General features: G+C 43.9%; 2 protein-coding genes across 4 annotated transcripts; both read left to right on the top strand.

Moving 5' to 3' along the window:
- Positions 1-1,752: 1,752 nt before the first annotated feature.
- On the top strand, positions 1,753-8,526 carry LOC138788508 (aldo-keto reductase family 1 member C1-like). Of its 2 annotated transcripts, XM_069966450.1 has the most exons (8): positions 1,753-1,887; positions 2,258-2,374; positions 4,076-4,153; positions 4,925-5,047; positions 7,227-7,336; positions 7,876-8,041; positions 8,225-8,291; positions 8,513-8,526. In XM_069966450.1, exons 1-8 carry the CDS (start codon positions 1,753-1,755, stop codon positions 8,524-8,526), a joined length of 810 nt encoding a protein of 269 aa, XP_069822551.1. The 2 variants fall into 2 exon arrangements, with proteins under 2 accessions (XP_069822551.1, XP_069822542.1); XM_069966441.1 differs by lacking the exon at positions 8,513-8,526 and having other exon boundaries at positions 8,225-8,311.
- Positions 8,527-11,643: 3,117 nt separating this feature from the next.
- LOC138788414 (prostaglandin-E(2) 9-reductase-like) lies at positions 11,644-23,375 on the top strand. 2 transcript variants are annotated; one of them, XM_069966270.1, is made up of 9 exons: positions 11,644-11,884; positions 15,429-15,563; positions 18,556-18,672; positions 18,880-18,957; positions 19,356-19,478; positions 20,174-20,283; positions 21,207-21,372; positions 22,180-22,262; positions 22,749-23,375. In XM_069966270.1, exons 1-9 carry the CDS (start codon positions 11,798-11,800, stop codon positions 22,789-22,791), a joined length of 942 nt encoding a protein of 313 aa, XP_069822371.1. In that variant the 5' UTR covers positions 11,644-11,797; the 3' UTR covers positions 22,792-23,375. The 2 variants fall into 2 exon arrangements, with proteins under 2 accessions (XP_069822371.1, XP_069822362.1); XM_069966261.1 differs by having other exon boundaries at positions 11,659-11,884; positions 15,429-15,596.
- Positions 23,376-23,650: the final 275 nt, after the last annotated feature.

Here is a 23,650-nt window from a genome sequence, read left to right as displayed (position 1 = left end):
CTTACTGGAAGCTTCAACCTTGGTCCAAGCCTGTTAGGATAGCCACTACCACAACCCCATGTTTCACCACTTTCACCTCCTTTACTGCCACTGGCCAAACCGGGCAAAGGGACAGATTTTTTTAGACACTTTGACATCCTTGCAGAGGACAATTCCACAAGTTTACAGAACTTCTAATGTAGAAAACTTCAACATGGTGATTTATTCAAGTGGCAAACACAATTATAGATACAGCATACGTGAGAAGGCGACGCTTTGGCGGCTGCCTGTCAGGGAGAGGGAATGGATTGTTAGTCTTTGGTGTATTTTAATATGTAAACACGAGGCTCCAAACAGCTCTTATGTCTTACAAGAACACTGCCGGCATAATACATAATAAGAGAGCGGCCAGAAAGTTGAATAATAAAGAATATAGAGAGAAATGTACTATTACTATGCAACCAGTATCATCCATAGTCATCTTTATGCACCCAGTATCATCCATAGTCATCTTTATGCACCCAGTATCATCCATAGTCTTTCTCTATGTGTAGTGACCCGGTAGGGGCTCCTAAGTCTTATTGCACCTGAGTAAGGTGCACACTGGGCTCACACTGATGGGGATGAGGTATTCACTGTAGTTAGTGTTTTCCCCACAAGGTGCCGCTCTCTCTGTTCTATACTCTATGTAAAGTACGGCTGCAGGAGACTTATGGGTTAACAGTTTTTGTCCACTTATAGGTGTATCCAGTCTATATCCTATCTGTTGTCTTTTTGCACACACACAGCCCCGACCAATCACAGTAGGGTTTGGTTAGACCCCTGTAGTAAGGAGCAGTCAGTCTCTAGTCAGGGAGAGTCGTGTGTGGTAGTCTGTGGATGGAGAACCTAGAGTTGTTACAGTTTTCCTTTATGAGAGCCACAGCAACTATGCAGTGCTAGAAAGTACAAAGGGGGAGAGCAGCCACAGAAGGATCACCTTGTCCATGCCAGGAACCTCTCTAGTTACCTTGAATTCACAGGAACCGACCCAAGTGGAACAAAGTTACTTCGAATCTACGTATTCCACTGCGCATCGCAAGATAACCGGGAAGTCCTGGGAGTCTGCTTAGCCCAGATAACTAGACCTGGGGCTCGTACTACCCTGCAGGACGGGTAGCCCAATACTGTAAGCCAGAAGGTGGTCCGAAGCAGTCTATAGGTGAGCACAAGTGTTCTCTATATCTTCTTCTTAAGCTCAACCTCTTCCAGAGTACAGTACTAATTGGTAAAGGCCCTTCAGGCACCCTCTCTCCTCCCCTCTCTCCTCTACATGAAACCATTTCCTAAAAGCACCTTGTCTCTGTCTCAACCACAAGCATCTGAGTAACCACAAATATTGTTTTATTGCACCAAATTGTATTTTTGCCAAGTATAACTCTATTGCACTAAGTTTCTGAAAGTAAACTGTTCTACTTTTTAAGTGTTGAACTTTGGCCTATTCTTGTGCACCTGCAACTATACACACCTAGACTTGGGTTAAACCTTTCTCTGCGGGCAGGCCCCAAACTGTCCGGGGTGGGTCCTATACCCCTCCAGGCTACTGTGACAAGTGCCCAAGTGACCCTAGACCCACTCAGCTACCACACCACCACCTACCATCACTACATCACCACCACCCTGCCTACCGCATATGTTCCAAGTATCATCCATAGTCTTTCTCTATGTACCCAGTATCCTCAATAGTCTTTCTGTATTGATTAGTCTAAAAATGTGTCCGAGGAGGCGACCAAGATGGCTATTGAGGTCAGTTATCAGCACATTGACGGTGCCTATCTTTACGGGACAGAGGTATATGTCAGCCGCGCCATGCGAGAGAAAATTGCCGATGGGACGGTGAGAAGAGAAGATTTGTTTTACACTGGGAAGGTAATAATATATCTATCTGATCGTCTGATCACCGGTATTCTGGGCCACCAATAGTGCACCTATTGTTAATGTATAACCTCCTAATCTTTATATAGGTCAGTGCTCCATTTGCTGATCCATAGCCGCAAACCTATCATACAGACATAGAATTAGGTATTATAGATGTGCACAGGTTAACCATTGCCCTTGATTACCACTACTAGTAGATTATATGGGTTAAGGATGTGAGGAAGTTTGGTCACATGACCCTTTTCTCAGACAGCTTCCAGTATAAGTGTCCCAGGTCCGACCCTTGTAGCTATTTTTATTATTAATATTAATATTGTAAAAGGAATATACTGATGAATATTCATTTTCCTTTCTCCCCCAGCTCTGGGCCACCTTCCACGCTCCTGATCTTGTCCGACTGGCCCTGGAAAAGTCTCTGAAGAGTCTACAGCTGGAATACATGGACCTGTTCATCATTCATTCTCCTGAGCAATTGAAGGTTATTGAAGAATGTGAAATACAATGAATTATAAGGCTTAGATACAAACAAGACCGGTTTACAATGATATATAATCCCTTAAAGGGTTATTCTGACATTAAAGGGGTACTTTTAGTTTTTAAGTCCACTGATGCCAGAAAGTGATACAGATTTGTAAATTACTGCTAATGCGAAATCTCCAGTCTTCTGTGGTGTCCCACCACTGGTGGGTTTTTTGTGTCTTATTTACACCTGTCGTAAACATTTCTCTCTCAAGGTTAAGGGTGGTGATGAAGTGCTAAGAAGTTCATTGTTTCACCGCTAGTCAGTATTGTACCTGTCTATATTGCACAGCTGTAGTTAACTTTGGGTTAAGGATTTTCTAATGCCATGTGTTTGTTTCTGACCTATCAGAGGTTCTTTCTCTCTCAACCTCTCTCTATCCACTCATTCCTGCCCACACACCTCCCCACCAATCCCAGGGAAGATCCCTTAGGCCCCTGTAGGACGAGTTTTGCACTGGTGGGAGGAAGTGGAAGTTAGTTTAGTCAGTCTTTAGTCAGTCAGATTCCTGGACAGAGATGACACAAGACAAGAAAGTCTCTGCTGTAGTCAAACTGGGGCCTAGCTCTGCCAGGGCCCCTGTCCAGGACGCAGATGCAGCTTAAGCTGATCAGTTTCCTCACTACCACTACCACAACCAAGATGCCGTGCTAGATACTACAAGGAGGACAAGTCAGGGAATAACCCAGCCCTTGCAGAGAACATCTCTAATAAGTGCAGGGCAGTATCGTAGGCTACAAGAGAAACTGACCCGGATAGAGCAAAGTTACAGTAACAAAGGTCTACAAACTCTATCTCACAGCACCGGATAACTTCGGGCACTTAGCTTCGTCCAGGTAACCAGGACTGGGGCTTGTGTCACCCTAGTAGGACGGGGACTCTGACACTGTAGGGCAAAAGGTGGTCAGACAACATAGTCTAAACACGGGCACAAGTATCTCACAAGTATCTCTCAAGTATTCTTCTCTCTAAAGTTCCAGCAGAGCACATAACTACCTTGGGTTGGGGCTCCCTTGACAAACTCCTCTCCTCTTCTTTTCACTGCTCAACTGTAAGCTACACAAGTACCACTACGTCTACCTCTAGCACTTCCAAGGATCTCCCAGCATAGATCCAGTGAACACAAGTCTGTATCTACATGTTATTTACTGCCATGTTATTTACTGCCAGTACTTATCAGCTGCTGTATGTCCTGCAGGAAGTGGTGTATTTTCCCAATCTGACACAGTGCTCTCTGCTGCCACCTCTGTCCATGTCCGGAACTGTCCAGAGCAGAAGAGGTTTTCTATGGGGACTTGCTGCTGCTCTGGACAGTTCCTGACATGGACAGTGGTGTCAGCAGAGAGTACTGGAGTACAGACTGGAGAGAATACACCACTTCCTGTAGGACATACAGCAGCTGATAAGTACTGGAAGACTGGAGATTTTTTTAATTAGAAGTAATTTACTAATTATTTGATGGTACCAGTTTATTTAACATCTATTTTTTCCTCCGGAGTACCCCTTTAAATGCAATCCCACTTTGAAGTTCCATAAGGAAGGTTTTGCTGGACTTCATGTAATAGGCCATCAGTCACTGATCATGGGGGTGTGGACATTAATTGCATTAAAGTAAATGGTCGTTCAGAATAATCTTCACTTCATTTATGTTCATTACAGCCCGGGGATGATATCTTTCCTGTGGATGAAAACGGACAATATATTTTTCACCAAACAGATTTACGAGACACCTGGGAGGTGAGTACCTGGTGTTTTTTTTCTTTCTTTATTTTTTTTTCTATTTCTTTGTCTCTTTCTTCTTTCTTTCCTGCTGTAAAGCAGGGATGAAGAACCTGCGACCCTCCTATTGTTGCAAAACTACAATTCCCATCATCCCTGGGCAGCCAAAGCTTTAGCGTTCCCCATCCCTGGGGACAGATACGTTTTAAAGGGGCGAAAATCTATCACTTTCACCAAATGGTTGCAGAAAGTTATATAGGTTTGTAATTTACTTCTATTAAAAAAAAAATAAAAAAATCTTAGCTCTTCCCATACTACTCAGCTGCATACAGGAGGAAGTGGTGTATTCTTTCCAGTCTGACACAGTGCTCTCTGCTGCCACCTCTGTCCATGTTAGGAACTTTCCAGAGCAGGAGAGGGTTTTTATGGGGATTTGCTGCTGCTCTGGATAGTTCCTGACATGGACAGAGGTGGCAGCAGAGAGCACTGTGTCAGACAGAAAAAAATACACCACTTCCTACAGGACATACAGCAGCTGATAAGTACTGGAAGACTGGAGATTTTTAAGTGTAAGTAATTTAAAAATCTATATGACTTTCTGGCACCAGATGATTTGAAAGGAAAAAAAAAAAACAACTTCTGCTGGAGTTCCCCTTTAAATGAAAACTGTGCAATACTTTAATTCACCTGTGGTGGCGCTGCAGGAAAACCTAATACTAGCTGCCAGGTTCCTCCACAGATTTCAGCTGATCGCTGGAGATAATCTATCTTTTTCTGTCTCATTTTCAGGCCTTGGAGAAGTGTAAGGACGCCGGACTGGTGAAGTCGATCGGAGTTTCCAACTTTAATCGTAGACAAATCGAGTACATCCTTAACAAGCCGGGACTGAAATACAAGCCGGTGTGCAACCAGGTATATAGGATAGTACGGACACTTATTAGGTTTACTTTGAATATAAAGCAGAGCTGTCCCTTTAAGAATGCGAAAAACCTTTCTTAATATATCACTTCTAGGCTGTGATCCCTTTAAGTTACAGGCCAGTGCACACAGGTATGGAGGCACACCTGCTTTGGTGTGTGGCTGGCTATACCCTTCCACAATGGTCGCTGACCTGCTGGGCTGTGAAGGGTCCCTTGGGCTCTTATCACGGTGGTCCGTAGTGGAGAGATGACCCACCCAGACTGCCGGTTCTGCCACACACAGAAAGGGGAGAGTGAGCCAAGGACGGTGTAGCCTGTTTATATGGGTGATGGTGCAATAACCACTGAGTCCCAGTAGACTAAATGAAGTGATCTTTACTGATAAATCTCTTGCAATACAGGAGGATAAAGTAACAAGGGGTTTCTGTGGTACAGACTTGAGTTTCACTGAATCTGTGCTGAGAGAAGCTGAAGTGGTGAGGTAGAACAGTAGTGCTGGTTTAGTTGAGTAGAGTAGAGAGTTGGGGTACCCGTCCTACGAGGGTAACTCAAGCCCCAGTCTTGGTTACCTGAGTTAAGCAAAGTGTCTGAGCGTGTCCCGTTGTCACCTTTGCTGTGAGATATAGTACGTAGGCCTTGGCTATTGCTGCTTTGCTCTAGCCGGGTCAGTTTCTCTGGCTAGTATACCGCCCTGCACCTTTAAGAGAGGTTCTCGGCGTGGCTTGGGGTATTCTCTGACTTGTCCTCCTTATGTGATAAGCACTGCATCTTGACTGTAAGTGTAGCTTTAGTAAAGAAAGTCTCTATGTTCTCCATACGTGTCCACTACCACAGCTGGTCTGTCCCAGACAGGGAACCTGGCAGAGCCAGGCTCCTGGCTAAGTTCAGCAGGGAAGCCTGATCTGTGTGCCCTACTCCTCAGAACATCAGAGAAGGACTGACCCTCCCCATGTGACTACTTCCTACAGGGTGTATGTAACAGCCTCTGTGAGTGGTGGAGAAGAGAGTGTATAGAAGAAAAGACAATAGAGACAGGTAGTGAGGAAAGAGTCTCTCTCATTGATGCACAGAATCACAAAACATTACAGTAACCCTTGAATGACTACAGCTGTGCAAATTCATTACCGCTTTACTCTATGGTACAGGACTTTTACGACAGGTGCCCATACTAGAAACACCCGTGGTGGGACACCACAAAAGCACCCTCCTAAAATAAGACACCCCAACTACCCTTGCCTCTAGCCTAGAGTTAGGCATCCTCCCGAAAATAAGGCACCCCTCTACTTAAATCTAGGGCTCCCCCCAAAAGTAAGGCGCCCCCCCCTACGGGAAGATTCACAGGTTCAGGTGCATGTGCATGATGTGCATGATTTCCTCCTTCCCAGTGATCGTGAGATCAGGGGTCTGGAGTAATGTTGAGTGGACTTACAGAACTGTTTGGGTTCGGCAACGTTTTCTGAACTTAAAGGAGGGAGACCCTGAAAACATGGATACAGCCATTGGCCATAGGCTGTATCCATGTTTTCCTTGCAGCCCTAGGATGGCATCCAATTTCCCAGTTGACGAGAGTCAAATGCTGAGCGTTCAAGTTCAGAGAACGTTGGTAAACCCATTGAAATGGAGGTAATACATGCGCCCTGCCACTCCTTTCGCTGGTCATACATTATCAGAAAGTGTCGGGAGTCGGGACGAATGTCTCCTGACCTCACCATACACTTGGACAATGTTCATCTCTTCTCTATTGGGAAGAGCCATACCGCTCTGGCGCTGACTTTTATCTCTGAGAATGAAAGAGTCAGGTAGTTGAAATCCAACATACTTCATGCTTCTCCCCATTCTTCCCTACCCCAATGATTGGGAGAGAGTCGATAGGTTTGGCCAACTTTTGTCCACAGTGTATGGGCACTTTTGGGAGTGCAGGTCCCAGCAACTGGGTATACATAGGAGATAGGTGTCAATGGTGGCCTAGTCGTGAACATTAATGGGGGGGGGATCACTTACACCCCGCTACACACACACAAGGTCTACATGACAACCCCCACCGCTTCTACAAGAAATAAAGAGCCAATGTCACCTGAATCTCTTAGTAGTGCTGCCTCAGCGTTGAAAGCTTTTGTCTATATCCATGGTTATAGTTTAAGTATTGACTAGGAATGTTCTGCCCCCTACAGGTAGAATGCCATATTTATCTTAATCAAAGGAAACTCTTAGACTTCTGCAAATCCCAAGGTATCGTTTTCGTTGGATACAGTGTGCTGGGGTCAAGCTGGACTAAACATTGGTAATTAAAGAGAAGATTGGATGGAAAGTGTACAGATCAGAAGAAGAAAGGCCAAAAAGTTTATGAATGAAAGTAATTGTTACCTTAAAGGGGCCACATCGACATGGAAATTATATTTAATCTCTTTGCATCAAGTTATAGAGAAGGAAGAGCTGAGCAGATTGATATATATATGTTTGTAGGAAAAAATTCTGTATAACTTGTTTGAAATGTCACTCAATGATAGGACCTCCCACTGGACTCCTGAGCATAGAAAGGTCAGAGATTTCAATCAACTAATGACAAGTTATGCTGAAACTTTTCCCAGAAAGGTATATATCATTCTGCTCAGCTCTTCTTGCTCTTTACCAGGATGCCCATAGATTAAATAGCATTTTCCTAGTGACAGATTCCCTTTAAATATTTTTCTATTTCACAGCTGCAGCATAGTAGAAAACTCAGTCCAGTAAAGTTAGTTTAATCCAGCATAAAATAGAATTTTCTAATCCAGGCAAACGAGTATATACTGTACTTATGTTTCTGACCTTGTACTTTCTTAGGGTTGACCAAAATTCACCGGCCCTTCTTGAAGATCCTGTTTTGGCCGACATCGCTAAAAAACACAATAAAACCCCGGCTCAGGTGGCCATAAGATATGTTCTACAGCTTGGAGTTGTTGTGGTGGCCAAAAGCTTCAACCCTGAGAGGATGAAAGAAAACTTACAGGTTTGAATGGGAAACAATAAAAAAAGAAATAAAAGAAATAATTGTGACGTCCCCCCTTTTGATAAATAATTTCATATCAATGCAGGTTAAAAGCCCCTGATGAATGTGATCATTTGCACAAGAAACATGTTGGGCTTAGGGCTAGTGCACTCATCAAAAGTTTTTTTTTTTCATGTTTCACAGGTCTTTGATTTTACCTTACCTTCCCAAGACATGAAGGCGCTCGAGGCTCTTAACAGAAATTATCGCTATCTTCCATTTACACGGTGAGTCCGATTAAGATTCCCTGCTCTGTTGTTTGGTAATTGATCTCACAGCTGCTATAGGAGGTGTAATGCATCGTTGGGAAAATCTCATACAACTAATCTGCCCAAATTGGCAGCGAACCTGGAATTTTGCCATTTGTGCAAAAATTTTGGCAAAATTGTCGACAACTATTTCTTAGTATTTATTAGATGTGGAGGTGTGAACATGACCTGATATGATTCTTTTCGTTCATGGATCACCCCGAGTATCCTTTTACTGATGAATACTGAAGCGGACGATATAACTCCACGGCTTCCTCTTCTTAAATACCCCATTCTGTGATCATTTCTTACTAAATACTGCGGCTTCATAAAGATTTTTTTTCCTGATATTGAGATCTAATCCCTTTAGCTGCCTGTAACTAATACCAGGGGGAGCTTACTGTATGTGAGTTCACTGGGATCTCTTTACATATGTATGGAGGGAGCTCCCTCTAGTGGCAGCCCAAACCCTTTAAAAAAATCCTTTCAATTCTCACCATTCAATTCAATTCAAATCAGCCCATCAAGTTTATCCCCTTTTTTTTTCTTCTCATTTCACCTCTAAGGAGGGTTAAAATGACACTTTGCCCACCAAAAAACGAGCACTCACACAGTGAGGGAGGGAGTATGACATGGAGTATCTACAAACACCACCCAATGGTAAAGGCCAACAGCATCATTGGCGGTCTATTGGTGCCATTGCAGTGCCTGCAATGTAATTGTGCCAAACTATAGTTTGAGACAACAACAAAAAATTTGCCACATTGATGGAAAAAAAAATGTTAAGTGTCAGAACATGACAATGCTGATTTGCCTAGTAAAATTGTTTTGTGTGTAGTATTCACAGCCCATACTGACAGCAACTCCCCGTGTATCCCATAGAGATAAAATCAGACTCCCCTCCTCCAGGCTGTGCTCTCCTGCTCTGTGGTGAGTCTGTCCACAAGATGGCCGACATGGAGGAGCATATGACCATACCCGCCCCCCAGTGTCCTCCATAGTTCTATATAGGCCCACTTGGGGGACACTGGGGGGAGGGGCATGGTCACATGCTCCTCCATGTCAGCCATCTTATGGACAGACTGACCACAGGGCAGGACAGCACAGCCTGGAGGAGGGGAATCTGATTTTAACACAGGGAGCTGCTGTCGGTATATACAGTGAGTACACTTACTAATATTGTATACTAAACAGTTTTGCTATAAAGTGGCCAAATCCTTTAAATAAAATACACAGTTACATGTGTATGCAGAGAGCTCCCTCTAGTGGCAGCTACAGGCAGCCCAGTTCCGTCAGGCAACTATATGTCTGTGTGTAGGAAAGTAGTGGATTTGGAGCTGTGTGTCAGATCACTATTCTCTGTGCTGTGATTGGACTTACAAAATAAAGATTTATTCTATTGACACTATAGTTTGTTTTTTTAATTTAATTCATTAGTGATGATGGAAGAACAGAAAATGTGGCTCACATTATACCTCTCTATGGATTATACCTATAAGTGTGTACATGTGTGAATACACAATTGCTTATATTCTATACTCTGTGTGACCAGACATCATGTTACATCTCTGCAGCAGTGGATATGAATGGACGAATATTCAGCTATTCCTCCCCCTATCACAGGCACGTCCAGCCTGTATGAGGGAAGAAAGCCGCTGCCAGACACCTCTAGCAGCAGCTTATCTCTAGGAAGAACAAAAGGATGGAGCACTGAAATTCAGTATTCAACCCCATATACATAGGCTGGTCCATCCGACACCCCTAATATTTATGGGGGGGGGGGTATATTTCACGATACACTTGAGCTCGTAATCCAGGATGGGGAGCAGTGACATCATGCACATTCCTATAGACGTTGCATATAACAAAGCCCTCATTGTGTTCAGGGAAAGTAGTAACATTATTATAACCTCGTACTAGGGAAGGTCAGGAGAGATTCCAGGGTCTAAAAGAACACGAGCCCCAATGCATAGGAAACATCATAACGTTATAGCCAGGATGCCCATTAATGCCTCCGACTCTTAGTGCCCCCTTAGTGTACCCACACTCTGTATTATTACTCTTATTGCCCTCATTCAGTATTCGTGTATCCTTTAGTGCTTCTCACTCAGTAATGGGACCCAAACTCAGTATCGGTGCCCACCCTAGTATCTGTTACATGGTAATGATGGTCCTTAGTGTCTTCCACTCAGTATTATTTGCACCCTCTCAGTACTGGACTTATCCTTAGTTCCCAACTCTTAGTACCGATTCCACCCCTATTGCCCTCCTCTCAGTATTGGTTACATACTTAGTTCCCTCCTCTTAGTATTGGTTACATACTTAGTGCCCTCCTCTCAGTATTGGTTACATACTTAGTGTCCTCCTCTCAGTATTGGTTCCATCCTTAGTTTCCTTTTCAGTATTGATTCTATCCCTAGTTTCCTCCTCTCAGTACTGGTTCTATCCTTAGTGCCCCCCTCTCAGTATTGGTTCCATCCTTAGTGCCCTCCTCTCAGTATATGTTTCATCTTTATTGCCCTCCTCTCAGTATTGGTTCCATCCTTAGTGCCCTCCTCTCAGTATTGGCTCCATCCTTAGTGCCCTCCTCTCAGTATTGGCTCCATCCTTAGTGCCCTCCTCTCAGTATTGGTTCCATCCTTAGTGCCCTCCTCTCAGTATTGGTTCCATCCTTAGTGCCCTCCTCTCAGTATTGGTTCCATCCTTAGTGCCCTCCTCTCAATTAATAATAACTTCCATGCTGTCTGTTCTACTCCCTAGATGCCTCACTCCACCTGCTAGGGGTCCAGTACACAGTCGGGTTTACAAAGAGTTTTTTTTTACACCCATCCAGTAGCCCCCTGGTTCATTTTGGCAGTGAGCTACTCCACTTTAGTGTGCCAACCTGCCCTACCACGCCTTCTTAGCCGACATTCACTTCTCCCATTGCAGTCAATGGATTTTGCAGATATCCAAGAAGGAAAATGTGTCCTCTAGTGGTGGGCTCCCATGCCGAAAAGAGTTAACATCCCAGACAATCAGATTATCAGAGAAGATTTTATGGCGCCATTTCCGTGCACTCAGTTGTTACGGTCTCTCCTTGGCATCTCCTGCGCAATAGGGACACATCAGCAGGTTAGATGCCTTTAAACTTCTGATAGTTCCCCTAGTATAATAATACTATAGAGACCATGTAAAAGACAAAGAGTAAAAAGATGAAGATGATGTTGTCCTAATCCCCCAGGGTGTGAAGGGTTAAGGTTCCATTAGAAGCCAAAATAAAGACAAAGAGATACAGTCACTGAACCTTCCAAGGAAGAAGATAGTTTGTTTAAGAGAAAAATTCTAAAAAAAGAGACAAATTTACTCACCTATCCTGAACCTCGTCCTCCGAAGCACAGAGCATCATTGTATTCATGTGAGGGCGGTGAGAGGTGACAGAACGTTATCATAAGCTGCGACTCCTCCAAGGACAAACACATCCAGAAAGATGGAGCTGGCTGCCGAGTCCGCTATCACCATGAACGATGGCCACAAAATCCCTGTGATTGGATTTGGAACTTACGCCCCTGCAAAAGTGAGTGACTATTTACTGTATACAGTGTGCCTGTATATCCACTGATACTACTAGTGCTACTACGCAGCCACATATCTCCCACCACATACTGTACTATTACTACTACTACCAGCACTAATATTACCAACACTACTACCCGTACTACTACTACTGCCAACACTACTACTACCAACACTCAGTGGTGTAGCTACCATAGAGGCAGGGTAGGCAGTTGCTATGGGGCCCATGGGGGGAGGCGGCCCGGGGATGCACAGGGAAGATAAGAGCCTACTGTGTCCTTCTGCTTAACCCCTTATGTACTGCAGTGTGTAAGTGACCCAGTGTTCTTTTAAATCCTGCAACGCAAAAAAGGGTTAATAAGCTAAAGACATTTAGCTCTCTGCTTCACTGCACTGATAACCTCTGACCTCTGTTGTCTGAGCTCCTGCAGAGGTCAGGGGTTATCAGTACAGGAGTAGTGAAGCAAAGTGCTAATTGTCTTTAGCTTACTAACCCTTTTTTGTGTTGCAGCATGTGAACACTGGGTCACTTACACACTGCAGTACATAAGGGGTTACGCAGAAGGTAGTCTGCTCCTGCACCTATGTATATAACCATGAGGCTCCTAATACGCTGCTATAGGTAAATATGGTGGATGGACAGAACAAGCAGACATTGGCTTTCTGCTCTGCCAGTCACTGTTGTGGCTGCACACACTACACGCGGGATTCTGCCTCTGGCCACAAGAAATTTATTTTTTGCCCACATCACCGAATATATATATATATATATATATATATATATATATATATATATTATAGTGTGGAGGGGAGGGGGACCCCATGAATCCTAGCTACGCCCCTGCCAACACTACTACTACCAGCACTATTTCTGCTACAAACACTACTACTACTGCAACCACGTTCACCACTACAACTACTACCAACACTACTACTACTTCTACCACTACTACTACTACCAACACTACTACCAACACTATTACTACTACTACCAACACTACTTCTACTTCTACCACTACTACTACTACCAACACTACTACTACTTCTACCACTACTACTACTACCAACACTACTACCAACACTATTACTACTACTGCTACTAACACTACTACTACTACTTCTACCACTACTACTGCTACTAACACTACTACTACTACTTCTACCACTACTACTACTACCAACACTACTACTACTTCTACCACTACTACTACTACCAACACTACTACTACTACTACCAACACTACTACCAACACTATTACTACTACTACCAACACTACTACCAACACTATTACTACTACTACCAACACTACTACTATCACCACTACTACTACCACCAACACTACTACTACCTCTACCACTACTACTACTACCAACACTACTACTATCACCACTACTACTACCACCAACACTACTACTACTTCTACCACTACTACTACTACCAACACTACTACCAACACTATTACTACTACTACTTCTACCACTACTACTACTACCAACACTACTACCAACACTATTACTACTACTGCTACCAACACTACTACTATCACCACTACTACTACCACCATCACTACTTCTACCACTACTACTACTACCACCATCACTACTTTTACCACTACTACTACTACCACCATCACTACTTCTACCACTACCACTACTACCAACACTATAACTACTACTACCAACACTACTACTGCTACCACTACTACTACCAGCACTTATACTACCAACACTACTACTATTATTACTATGACCACTAACATAACCATCACCACTATTTCTATTACTTCTACTAATACTATCACTACTACCACTACCAACACTACTACTACCAACAGTACTACTACCAATACTACTACTACCACCACTACTACTACTACTACCAATACGACTACTACTACTACTACTACTACCAACACTACTACTACTACCAACACTACTACTACTACTACTACTACTACTACTACCACCAACACTACTACTACCAACACTACTACTGCTACCAACACTACTACTACTACTACTACCACTACTACTACCACCAACACTACTACTACTTCTACCACTACTACTACCAACATTACTACTACTTCTACCACCACTACTACTACCAACACTACTACTATCACCACTACTACTACCACCAACACTACTACTACTTCTACCACTACTACTACTACCAACACTATTACTACTACTACCAACACTACTACTATCACCACTACTACTACCACCACCAACACTACTACTACTTCTACCACTACTACTACTACCAACACTACTACTACTTCTACCACCACTACTACCAACACTATTACTACTACTACCAACACTACTACTATCACCACTACTACTACCACCAACACTACTACTACTTCTACTACTACTACTACTACTACCAACACTACTACTACTTCTACCACCACTACTACCAACACTATTACTACTACTACCAACACTACTACTATCACCACTACTACTACCACCATCACTACTTCTACTTCTACCACTACTACTACTACTACCAACACTACTACCACTACTACCAACACTATTACTACTACTACCAACACTACTACTACTACCACTACCACTACTACTACCAGCACTTATACTACCAACACTACTACTATTATTACTATGACCACTAACATTACCATCACCACTACTTCTATTACTTCTACTACTACTATCACTCCTACCACTACCAACACTACTACTACTACCATCACTACTACTACTACTGCCAACACTACTACTACTACCAACAGTACTACTACCAATACTACTACTACCACCACTACTACTACTGTCAACACTACTACTACTACCACTACTACTACTACCAATACTACTACTACTACCACTACTACTACTACTACCAACACTACTACTTCCACTTCTTCTACTACCAGCACTTATACTACCAACACTACTACTATAATTACTGTGACCACCGACATTACCATCACCACTTTTACTTCTATTACTACCAACACTACTACCAACACTACTACTACTATTACTACAACCTCTACTACTACCAACGCTGCTGCTACTACACAACCACTACTTCTACTACCACTACTACCACTACTACTGCTACTACTACTACTACTGCTATTACTACCAACGCTGCTGCTGCTACTACTACTACTACCACTACTGCTGCTACTACTACTACTACTACTACTGCTATTACTACCAACGCTGCTGCTACTACTACTACTACCACTACTGCTGCTACTACTACTACTACTACTACTACCACCACCACCACTACTACCAACACTACAACTTCCAGCACTAATACTACCAACACTACTACTATAATTACTGTGACCACCGACATTACCATCACCACTTTTACTTCTACTACTACCAACACTACGACTACTACTACCACCACTACTGCTACTACTACTACCACCACCACCACCACTACCAACACTACAACTTCCAGCACTAATACTACCAACACTACTACTACTGGACATCTACTGCCATTTATCAATCCTACATGCTATTTTTTTTCTTCCTCTATTGAGTTTTCCAAGAATCTGGCCGAGGAGGCGACCAAGGCGGCTATAGAGCTCGGTTATCGGCACATTGACTGCGCCTATCTTTATGGCAATGAGGCAGATGTCGGCCGCGCCATGCGAGAGAAAATCGCCAATGGGACGGTGAGAAGAGAAGATTTGTTTTACACTGGGAAGGTAATAATATATCTATCTGATCACTGGTGTCCTGGATCACTGAAAGAGTCTAGAGGGTGCTATGGCTGGCACTTACCACTATGCATTGATACATCCTAATTATGCCATTGGATAATACGGGAATGGGGCCAATGTAAGTAGTGGAGGGGGGATACCTACTGGGGGATTAACTACCTGGGGATGTAGGTATACCCTCCCTGTATGCATCCCCCCCCCCTCCTCTATGTAGGCCCCCCCCTCCTCTATGTAGGCATCCCCCCTTCTCTATGTAGGCATCCCCTCTCCTCTATATAGGCACCCCGCCTCCTCTATGTATTCATCCCCCCCTCCTCTATGTAGGCACCCCCCTCCTCTATATAGGCATCCCCCCTACTCTATGTAGGCATCCCCCTCCCTGTATGCACCCCCCTCCTCTGTGTAGGCATCCCTCCTCCTCTATATAGGCATCCCCCCTCCTCTGTGTTGGCATCCCCCTCCTCTATGTAGGCATCCCCCTCCTCTATGTAGGCATCCCCCCTCCTCTATGTAGGCATCCCCCCTCCTCTATATAGGCATCCCCCCTCCTCTATATAGGCATCCCTCCTCCTCTATGTAGGCATCCCCCCTCCTCTATGTAGGCATCCCCCCTCCTCTATGTAGGCATCCCCCCTCCTCTATATAGGCATCCCCCTCCTCTATATATGCATCCCCCCCTCCTATATGCAGGCATCCCCCTCCTCTATGTAGCCCCCCCCTCCTCTATATAGGCATCCCCCCCTCCTATATGCAGGCATCCCCCCTCCTCTATGTAGGCATCCCCCCTCCTCTATATAGGCACCCCGCCTCCTCTATGTATTCATCCCCCCCTCCTCTATGTAGGCATCCCCCTCCTCTATGTATTCATCCCCCCTCCTCTATGTAGGCATCCCCCCCTCCTATATGTAGGCATCCCCCCCTCCTCTATACAGGTATCCCCCCTCCTCTATGTAGGCCTCCCTCTCCTCTATGTAGGTATCCCCCCTCCTCTATGTAGGCCTCCCCCTCCTCTATGTAGGTATCCCCCCTCCTCTATGTAGGCCTCCCCCTCCTCTATGTAGGTATCCCCCCTCCTCTATGTAGGCCTCCCCCTCCTCTATATAGGCATCCCCCCTCCTCTATGTAGGCATCCCCCCCTCCTATATGTAGGCATCCCCCTCCTCTATGTATTCATCCCCCCTCCTCTATACAGGCATCCCCCCTTTTCTATATAGGCACCCCCCTCCTCTATGTAGGCATCCCCCCTCCTATATGTAGGCATCCTCCCTCCTCTATGTAGGCATCCCCCCCTCCTATATGTAGGCATCCCCCTCCTCTATGTAGGCATCCCCCCCTCCTATATGTAGGCATCCCCCCTCCTCTATATAGGCATCCTCCCCCCTCTATGTAGGCATCCCCCTCCTCTATGTAGGCCTCCCCCCCCTCCTCTATACAGGCATCCCCCCTCTTCTATATAGGCACCCCCCTCCTCTATGTAGGCATCCCCCCTCCTATATGTAGGCATCCTCCCTCCTCTATGTAGGCATCCCCCCCTCCTATATGTAGGCATCCCCCTCCTCTATGTAGGCATCCCCCCCTCCTATATGTAGGCATCCTCCCTCCTCTATGTAGGCATCCCCCCTCTTCTATATAGGCACCCCCCTCCTCTATGTAGGCATCCCCCCTCCTCTATGTAGGTATCCCCCCTCCTCTATGTAGGCATCCCCCCTCCTATATGTAGGCATCCCCCCTCCTTTATATAAGCATCCCCCTCCTCTATGTAGGTATCCCCCCTCCTCTATGTAGGCATCCCCCCTCCTATATGTAGGCATCCCCCTCCTCTATATAGGCATCCTCCCTCCTATATGTAGGCATCCCCCTCCTATATGTAGGTATCCCCCCCTCCTATATGTAGGCATCCCCCCCTCCTATATGTAGGCATCCTCCCTCCTCTATGTAGGCATCCCCCCTCCTTTATATAGGCATCCCCCTCCTCTATGTAGGTATCCCCCCTCCTCTATGTAGGCATCCCCCCCTCCTATATGTAGGCCTCCCCCTCCTCTATATAGGCATCCTCCCTCCTCTATGTAGGCATCCCCCCTCCTATATGTAGGTATCCCCCCCTCCTATATGTAGGCATCCCCCCCTCCTATATGTAGGCATCCTCCCTCCTCTATGTAGGCATCCCCCCTCCTTTATATAGGCATCCCCCTCCTCTATGTAGGTATCCCCCCTCCTCTATGTAGGCATCCCCCCCTCCTATATGTAGGCATCCCCCTCCTCTATATAGGCATCCTCCCTCCTCTATGTAGGCATCCCCCCTCCTATATGTAGGCATCCCCCTTCTCTATGTAGGTATCCCCCCTCCTCTATGTAGGCCTCCCCCTCCTCTATGTAGGTATCCCCCCTCCTCTATGTAGGCATCCCCACTCCTATATATAGGCATCCTCCCTCCTCTATGTAGGTATCCCCCCTCCTCTATGTAGGCCTCCCCCTCCTCTATATAGGCATCCCCCTTCTCTATGTAGGTATCCCCCCTGCTCTATACAGGCATCCCCCCTCTTCTATATAGGCATCCCCCTCCTCTATGTATGCATCCCACTGGTATTCTGAAAATACTTACTCTCCTGCAGTCCTTTGACGTCTGTCTCCTCTCCCTGCTCTGCAGCGCACCGCAGAGGCCGAATGCTTCCTGTGGCCACAAGACTGGCAGGGCGGGGAGCTTATGGCTCCTCACTCTGTCAATGATGGCTCTGCATCATTTAACTAAGAGGGCTCCTTACAAGCACTTACAGTTAAAATGACAGGCACAACACCCAGTGACCAGGTGGGCCCTAATTTACCAAATCTTGCTGCCCCTCTTCACCTCCAACTGGCCCCATGGCAGAATGGCCCCTGGTTATTGTCATCCAACTCTCCCTGTGACAGGAATATACTGATGAAAGTTGTTTCCCCTTTCCCCCAGCTCTGGTGCACCTTCCACACTCCTGATCTTGTCCGACCGGCCCTGGAAAGGTCTCTGAAGAGTCTACAGCTGGAATACATGGACCTGTTCATCATTCATTCTCCCATGGAATTGAAGGTGTTAATCAAGACTGTGAAAAATTATAAATTATTATGTTTATATACGGGAACACTATATAGGAGGGGTTATAGTCAAGAAGATGCAGTGGAAGGGAAATGGCTGAATTCCCAAATACAATGTACAACAGGACTTACAACACATAGCACATTGGCTTTAGTAATGAGGATATGGCTGGTAATTATAAGCCATTCTGTTTCTTTGCAGCCCGGGGATGATCCATTTCCTATGGATGAAGATGGCCGATTTATTTATCACAATACAGATATACGAGACACATGGGAGGTGAGTGTCTATTTCTTTGTCATGTTCCTTTGTCTTTCATGGTATAATAAAGTGCATGCTCAGAAGATATTGAGGTGAGTAGAGAGATTCTCCCATTTGGGGTCTGAGCAGAGAGTAGCTATAAGGAATGTTTACTAAAGTGTAGGCCATCTATTATTTAGTCTTATTAAAATGAGAATTGTTTAATACTTCAAATCTCCTGCGGGGGTGCTGCAGGGAAACGAAACACTTGCTGTCAGGTTCTCCCACAGTTCACAACTGATCGCAGGGACTCAAAACACTAGAGTAATCTGTGATCCACTTTAAACAGGACGAGCCTTCAAATAAAATGGGGTTGTCTAACTTGGACATCCCCTTTAAGTAACTTCACCAGATTTTTTTCGTTTTCCTGTTTTCAGGCCATGGAGAAGTGTAAGGACGCCGGACTGGTGAAGTCAATTGGAGTTTCCAACTTTAATCGTAGACAAATCGAGCTCATCCTTAATAAGCCGGGACTGAAGTACAAGCCGGTGTGCAACCAGGTGACAGAGAGAGAGTGGTCACTTTAAGAGATTCAATCTGAATATATTAGAGAGATGTCCCTTTAAAAATATGAAAAACGTTTCTTAAAGGACAATTCCAGTCCATTTTTTATGGTTTGTAATGTGCTTCAATCACGTTCTGCCCCCCACCCCCCATGTTAACCCTCCTTGACCCTTTTCTCCCGGGTGTGTAATAAAGTCATACTTACCTGATTCCTGTCAACCACGGGATCTTCTACTGACACCATCTTGTGTCAATGTCATCACTAGTAAAGGGAGGCTGGCCTAAATAACGTCCCTTAGTTAGGCCAGCCCCCCTCTACTACATCATCAGATGACTCACAGCTTGCTCAACTCTGATTGGTTCAGCAAGCTGTCAGTTATATGAGGCTCTTTAGCCAAAGAACCAGGAAGTGGAGAAGAATGGAAATGGGGGCGGAGTCAGGAGGGATGGTAAGTATGGAAACTATGTTTGTTAATTTTTTTTCTTTAATTAGCGTCGGAGTTGTCCTTAATATATCACTTCTAGGCTGTGATATGATCACATTGACTTTCAAGCCTGAAGTCTGAGGTTGCACTTCTGTAAGTTTCTGATGACATCACATCCCCAAATCACCATCCACATCAATAGCTACATCTATTCTATTGTGTCTCCACATGAGAAGTATTGACTGGGAACATTCTGCCCCCTACAGGTAGAATGCCATATTTATCTGAATCAAAGAAATCTCTTCGACTTCTGCAAATCCCAAGGTATCGTTCTTGTTGGATACAGCGTGCTGGGGTCCAGCCGGGATGAACAATGGTAACTAATCACAAAAACAATAATTTTAAAAAAACAGCAGTTTTTTCATCTGTATATCAACCGGAAAAAAAAGTATGTCAACCAACTTGGCCATAAACTGAATGTGTTTAAATAATGTTGGTTTACTGATGAGCTTCAGTCAATAGAATCTGTTTTTGTTCAATTTTTGAGCAGTAAAAATACCATTTTATGGGTGTTTATGGCTCAAAAATGGGCAACAATACACTGTGTGAACATTGCCTTTCTCCCCTCTGTCATGAGAACCTACAGACAGTAGTAGAGGATCAAACTATGCTGGGTTTGTAATCCATAATCAATGGAGACATAATGGGCTGCACAGGGGCTGCATACAGAAAACGACTGATCCTTGTTGAAAACTATTTTTTGAATTGTTTCCATGTTTGTTCATGAGACAATGGATTGCAAACAATGGAAAGAGAAAATTAGATCTACACATCAGAAGAAGATAAAAAAAAGAGTGACTTTTTCCTTAAAGGAATCTTGTCACCATGAAAATGCGATCTAATCTATCAGCATCATGTTATAGAGCAGGAAGAGCTGAGCGGATTGATATATATCTTTGTTGGGAAATATTCAGTATAACTTGTAGCTTATTGATTCAAATCTCATCTTTTCTATTCTTAGGAGTCCAGTGGGAGGAGAAAAGATTTCAACCGACAAATAACAATTTGTAAAGAATTTTTACCTATACAGATATATATATCAAACCTCTCAGTTTTTCCTGCTCTATAACATGATGCTGATAGTTTAATAAGAATTTTCATCGCGACAAAGTCCCTTTAAGTCTTTGGCCATTTCACCACTACAGCAAAGCTCAATCCTGTAAAGTTTAATCCAGAATATAATACACCAGAATTTTGGAGTACGTACTTGGAACTATATGTAACTTTTTATTTTCTTAGGATTGACCAAAATTCTCCAGTCGTCCTTAAGGATCCTGTTTTGGGCGCCATCGCCAAGAAACACAACAAGACCCCGGCTCAGGTGGCCATAAGATATTTTCTACAACTCGGAATTGTTGTCCTGGCAAAAAGCTTCAACCCCGAGAGGATCAAAGAAAACTTTCAGGTTTGAATCGTTAACAGTAGAAAAAAATAAAAATTGTGACAACTTTTATGTATTTTTCAACTTTTTTTTAAATTGCTTAATGGAAAGAAAACTTATTACTGTGAGTGTGCACATGTTTTTCTTAAATATTTGAATTTAAAAAAATTACTTTTTGAATATTTTTTTTCTCCCACTAGGGGGCATCACCTGTCCAATGATATGTAGCTGTGTACTCAATATGCTCAATACATGGCCAGTGACTGCAGCAGGACAAGCTGTAATCTTGTGATCATTAAAGGGGTACCCTGGAGGGGAAAAAAATCTTTCAAATCAACTGGCATCAGAAAGTGCCAGAGATTTGTAATTTACTTCTATTTAAAAAAAAAAAAATCTCCAGTCTTCCAGTACTTATCAGCTGCTGGATGTCCTGCAGGAAGTGGTGTATTCTCTCCAGTCTGACACAGCGCTCTCGGCTGCCACCTCTGTCCATGTCAGGAACTGTCCAGAGCAGCAGCAAATCCCCATAGAAAACCTCTCCTGCTCTGGACAGTTCCTGACATGGACAGAAGTGGCAGAAGAGAGCACTGTGTCAGACTAGAAAGAATACATCACTTCATGCAGGGCATACAGCAGCTGATAAGTACTGGAAGACTGGAGATTTTTTTTTAATGGAAGTAAACTACAAATCTTTGACACTTTCCAGAACCAGTTAATCTAAAAGAAAATATTTTTATTGCTGGAGTTCCCCTTTACATGGCTCGATATTCATGTGTACTGTCCACTCCCCATCTCCACATGACAGTCATAGTGATTTTTTCCTCCCCGCAGGTCTTTGATTTTACTTTACCTCCTGAAGACATGAAGGATCTTGAGGCTCTGAACAGAAATTATCGCTACGTTCCAGCCAAGCAGTGAGTGACATTCAGATCCTCTGCTCTGTTTCGGGGTGACCGGTGTGACAGCTGCTATAGGGGGCACCATCCAGCTTTCCCCAAGTCCTGAACGGTGTATTGCCTTCATACGGGTTTCCAGGCAAAACAGATTGATATGTGGTCCACATGATAGGTGATCAGTCACTGATCAGCAGGGGTGGCGGGTGTCAATCAGCTGATCGGTACCCACACAGAAGCAGTACCGGTGATGACTCGTTAACAGGTATCAGTCACTGTATATGGCGGGAACTGAACAGCCGATCAGCTGATTGACACCCAGTACCCCTGCTGATCAGTAACTGATCTCCTATCCTGTGGAAAATAAAAAATTTGTAGAAAAAAGTAAAAATTTGCTAATTTGGCAAAAAATTTTACCAAAATTTGGTAACAATTGTTAGATTATGGAGGTGTCGTTAGGTCCTCGTTAGATTTTTTTTTTTAACTTTGTCCAACGTTTTCTTTCAGATTCGCAGATCACCCCAAGTTTCCTTTTGCCGATGACTACTGAAGAGGATGGGATGACTGTGCTGCTGTGGGTCACCGATGGCTTCATCCACATAGATCCATCTTTCCCGACTCTTACCACAGCTTTATATAGGTCTCTGATTTATCCCGTTATTATATGATATAAAAATGTTACTCCCCCACCAGACCCCCGACCTCCAAGGAGATAAGCTGTTAACCCCTAACTATCCTAGACCACTATGGGCCAGAGATATTAATACTATCACTAACCATAGACAACCAGGTATACTGGGTATTAACTAAAAAAAAAAGTAACCCATTAAAGTAGAATTCTAGTCAAATAACATATTTTTAAATCAGCTGGTGTCAGAAAGTTATATAGATTTGTAATTTTCATCTATCTAAAAAAATCTCCAGTCTTCCAGTATTTACCAGCTGCTGTATGTCCTGCAGGAAGTGATGTGTTCTCTCCAGTCTGACACAGTGCTCTCTGCTGCCACCTCTGTCCATGTCAGAAACTGTCCAGAGCAGGAGAGGTTTTCTATGGGGATTTGCTGCTCTGGACAGTTCCTGACATGGCAGCAGAGAGCACTGAAAAGAATACACCACTTTCTGCAGGACATTGAGCAGCTGATAAGTACTGGAAGACTTGCGATTTTTTTAAATAGAAGTAATTTACAAATCTGTATAACTTTCTGGTACCACTTGATGTAAAAAATAAAAATAATTTTTTTTCTCCGAAGTTCCCCTTTAAATTTTTACTTCCTACTGAACACCAATATAACAACTATACAACAATAAAAAATAAAAAAGTATAGTTGTTAGATATTGTATTTTCTGGTGTAATGAAGATTACAGAATAAAAATTATTATAATTTTTTCTTTCAATTTACTATTTATTC

This window comes from Dendropsophus ebraccatus, chromosome 1 (genome assembly GCF_027789765.1).
Source record: "Dendropsophus ebraccatus isolate aDenEbr1 chromosome 1, aDenEbr1.pat, whole genome shotgun sequence".
NCBI lineage: Eukaryota > Metazoa > Chordata > Amphibia > Anura > Hylidae > Dendropsophus > Dendropsophus ebraccatus.
Note: the sequence above shows the minus strand (reverse complement) of the source record. Positions and strands in the feature narration are given on the sequence as shown.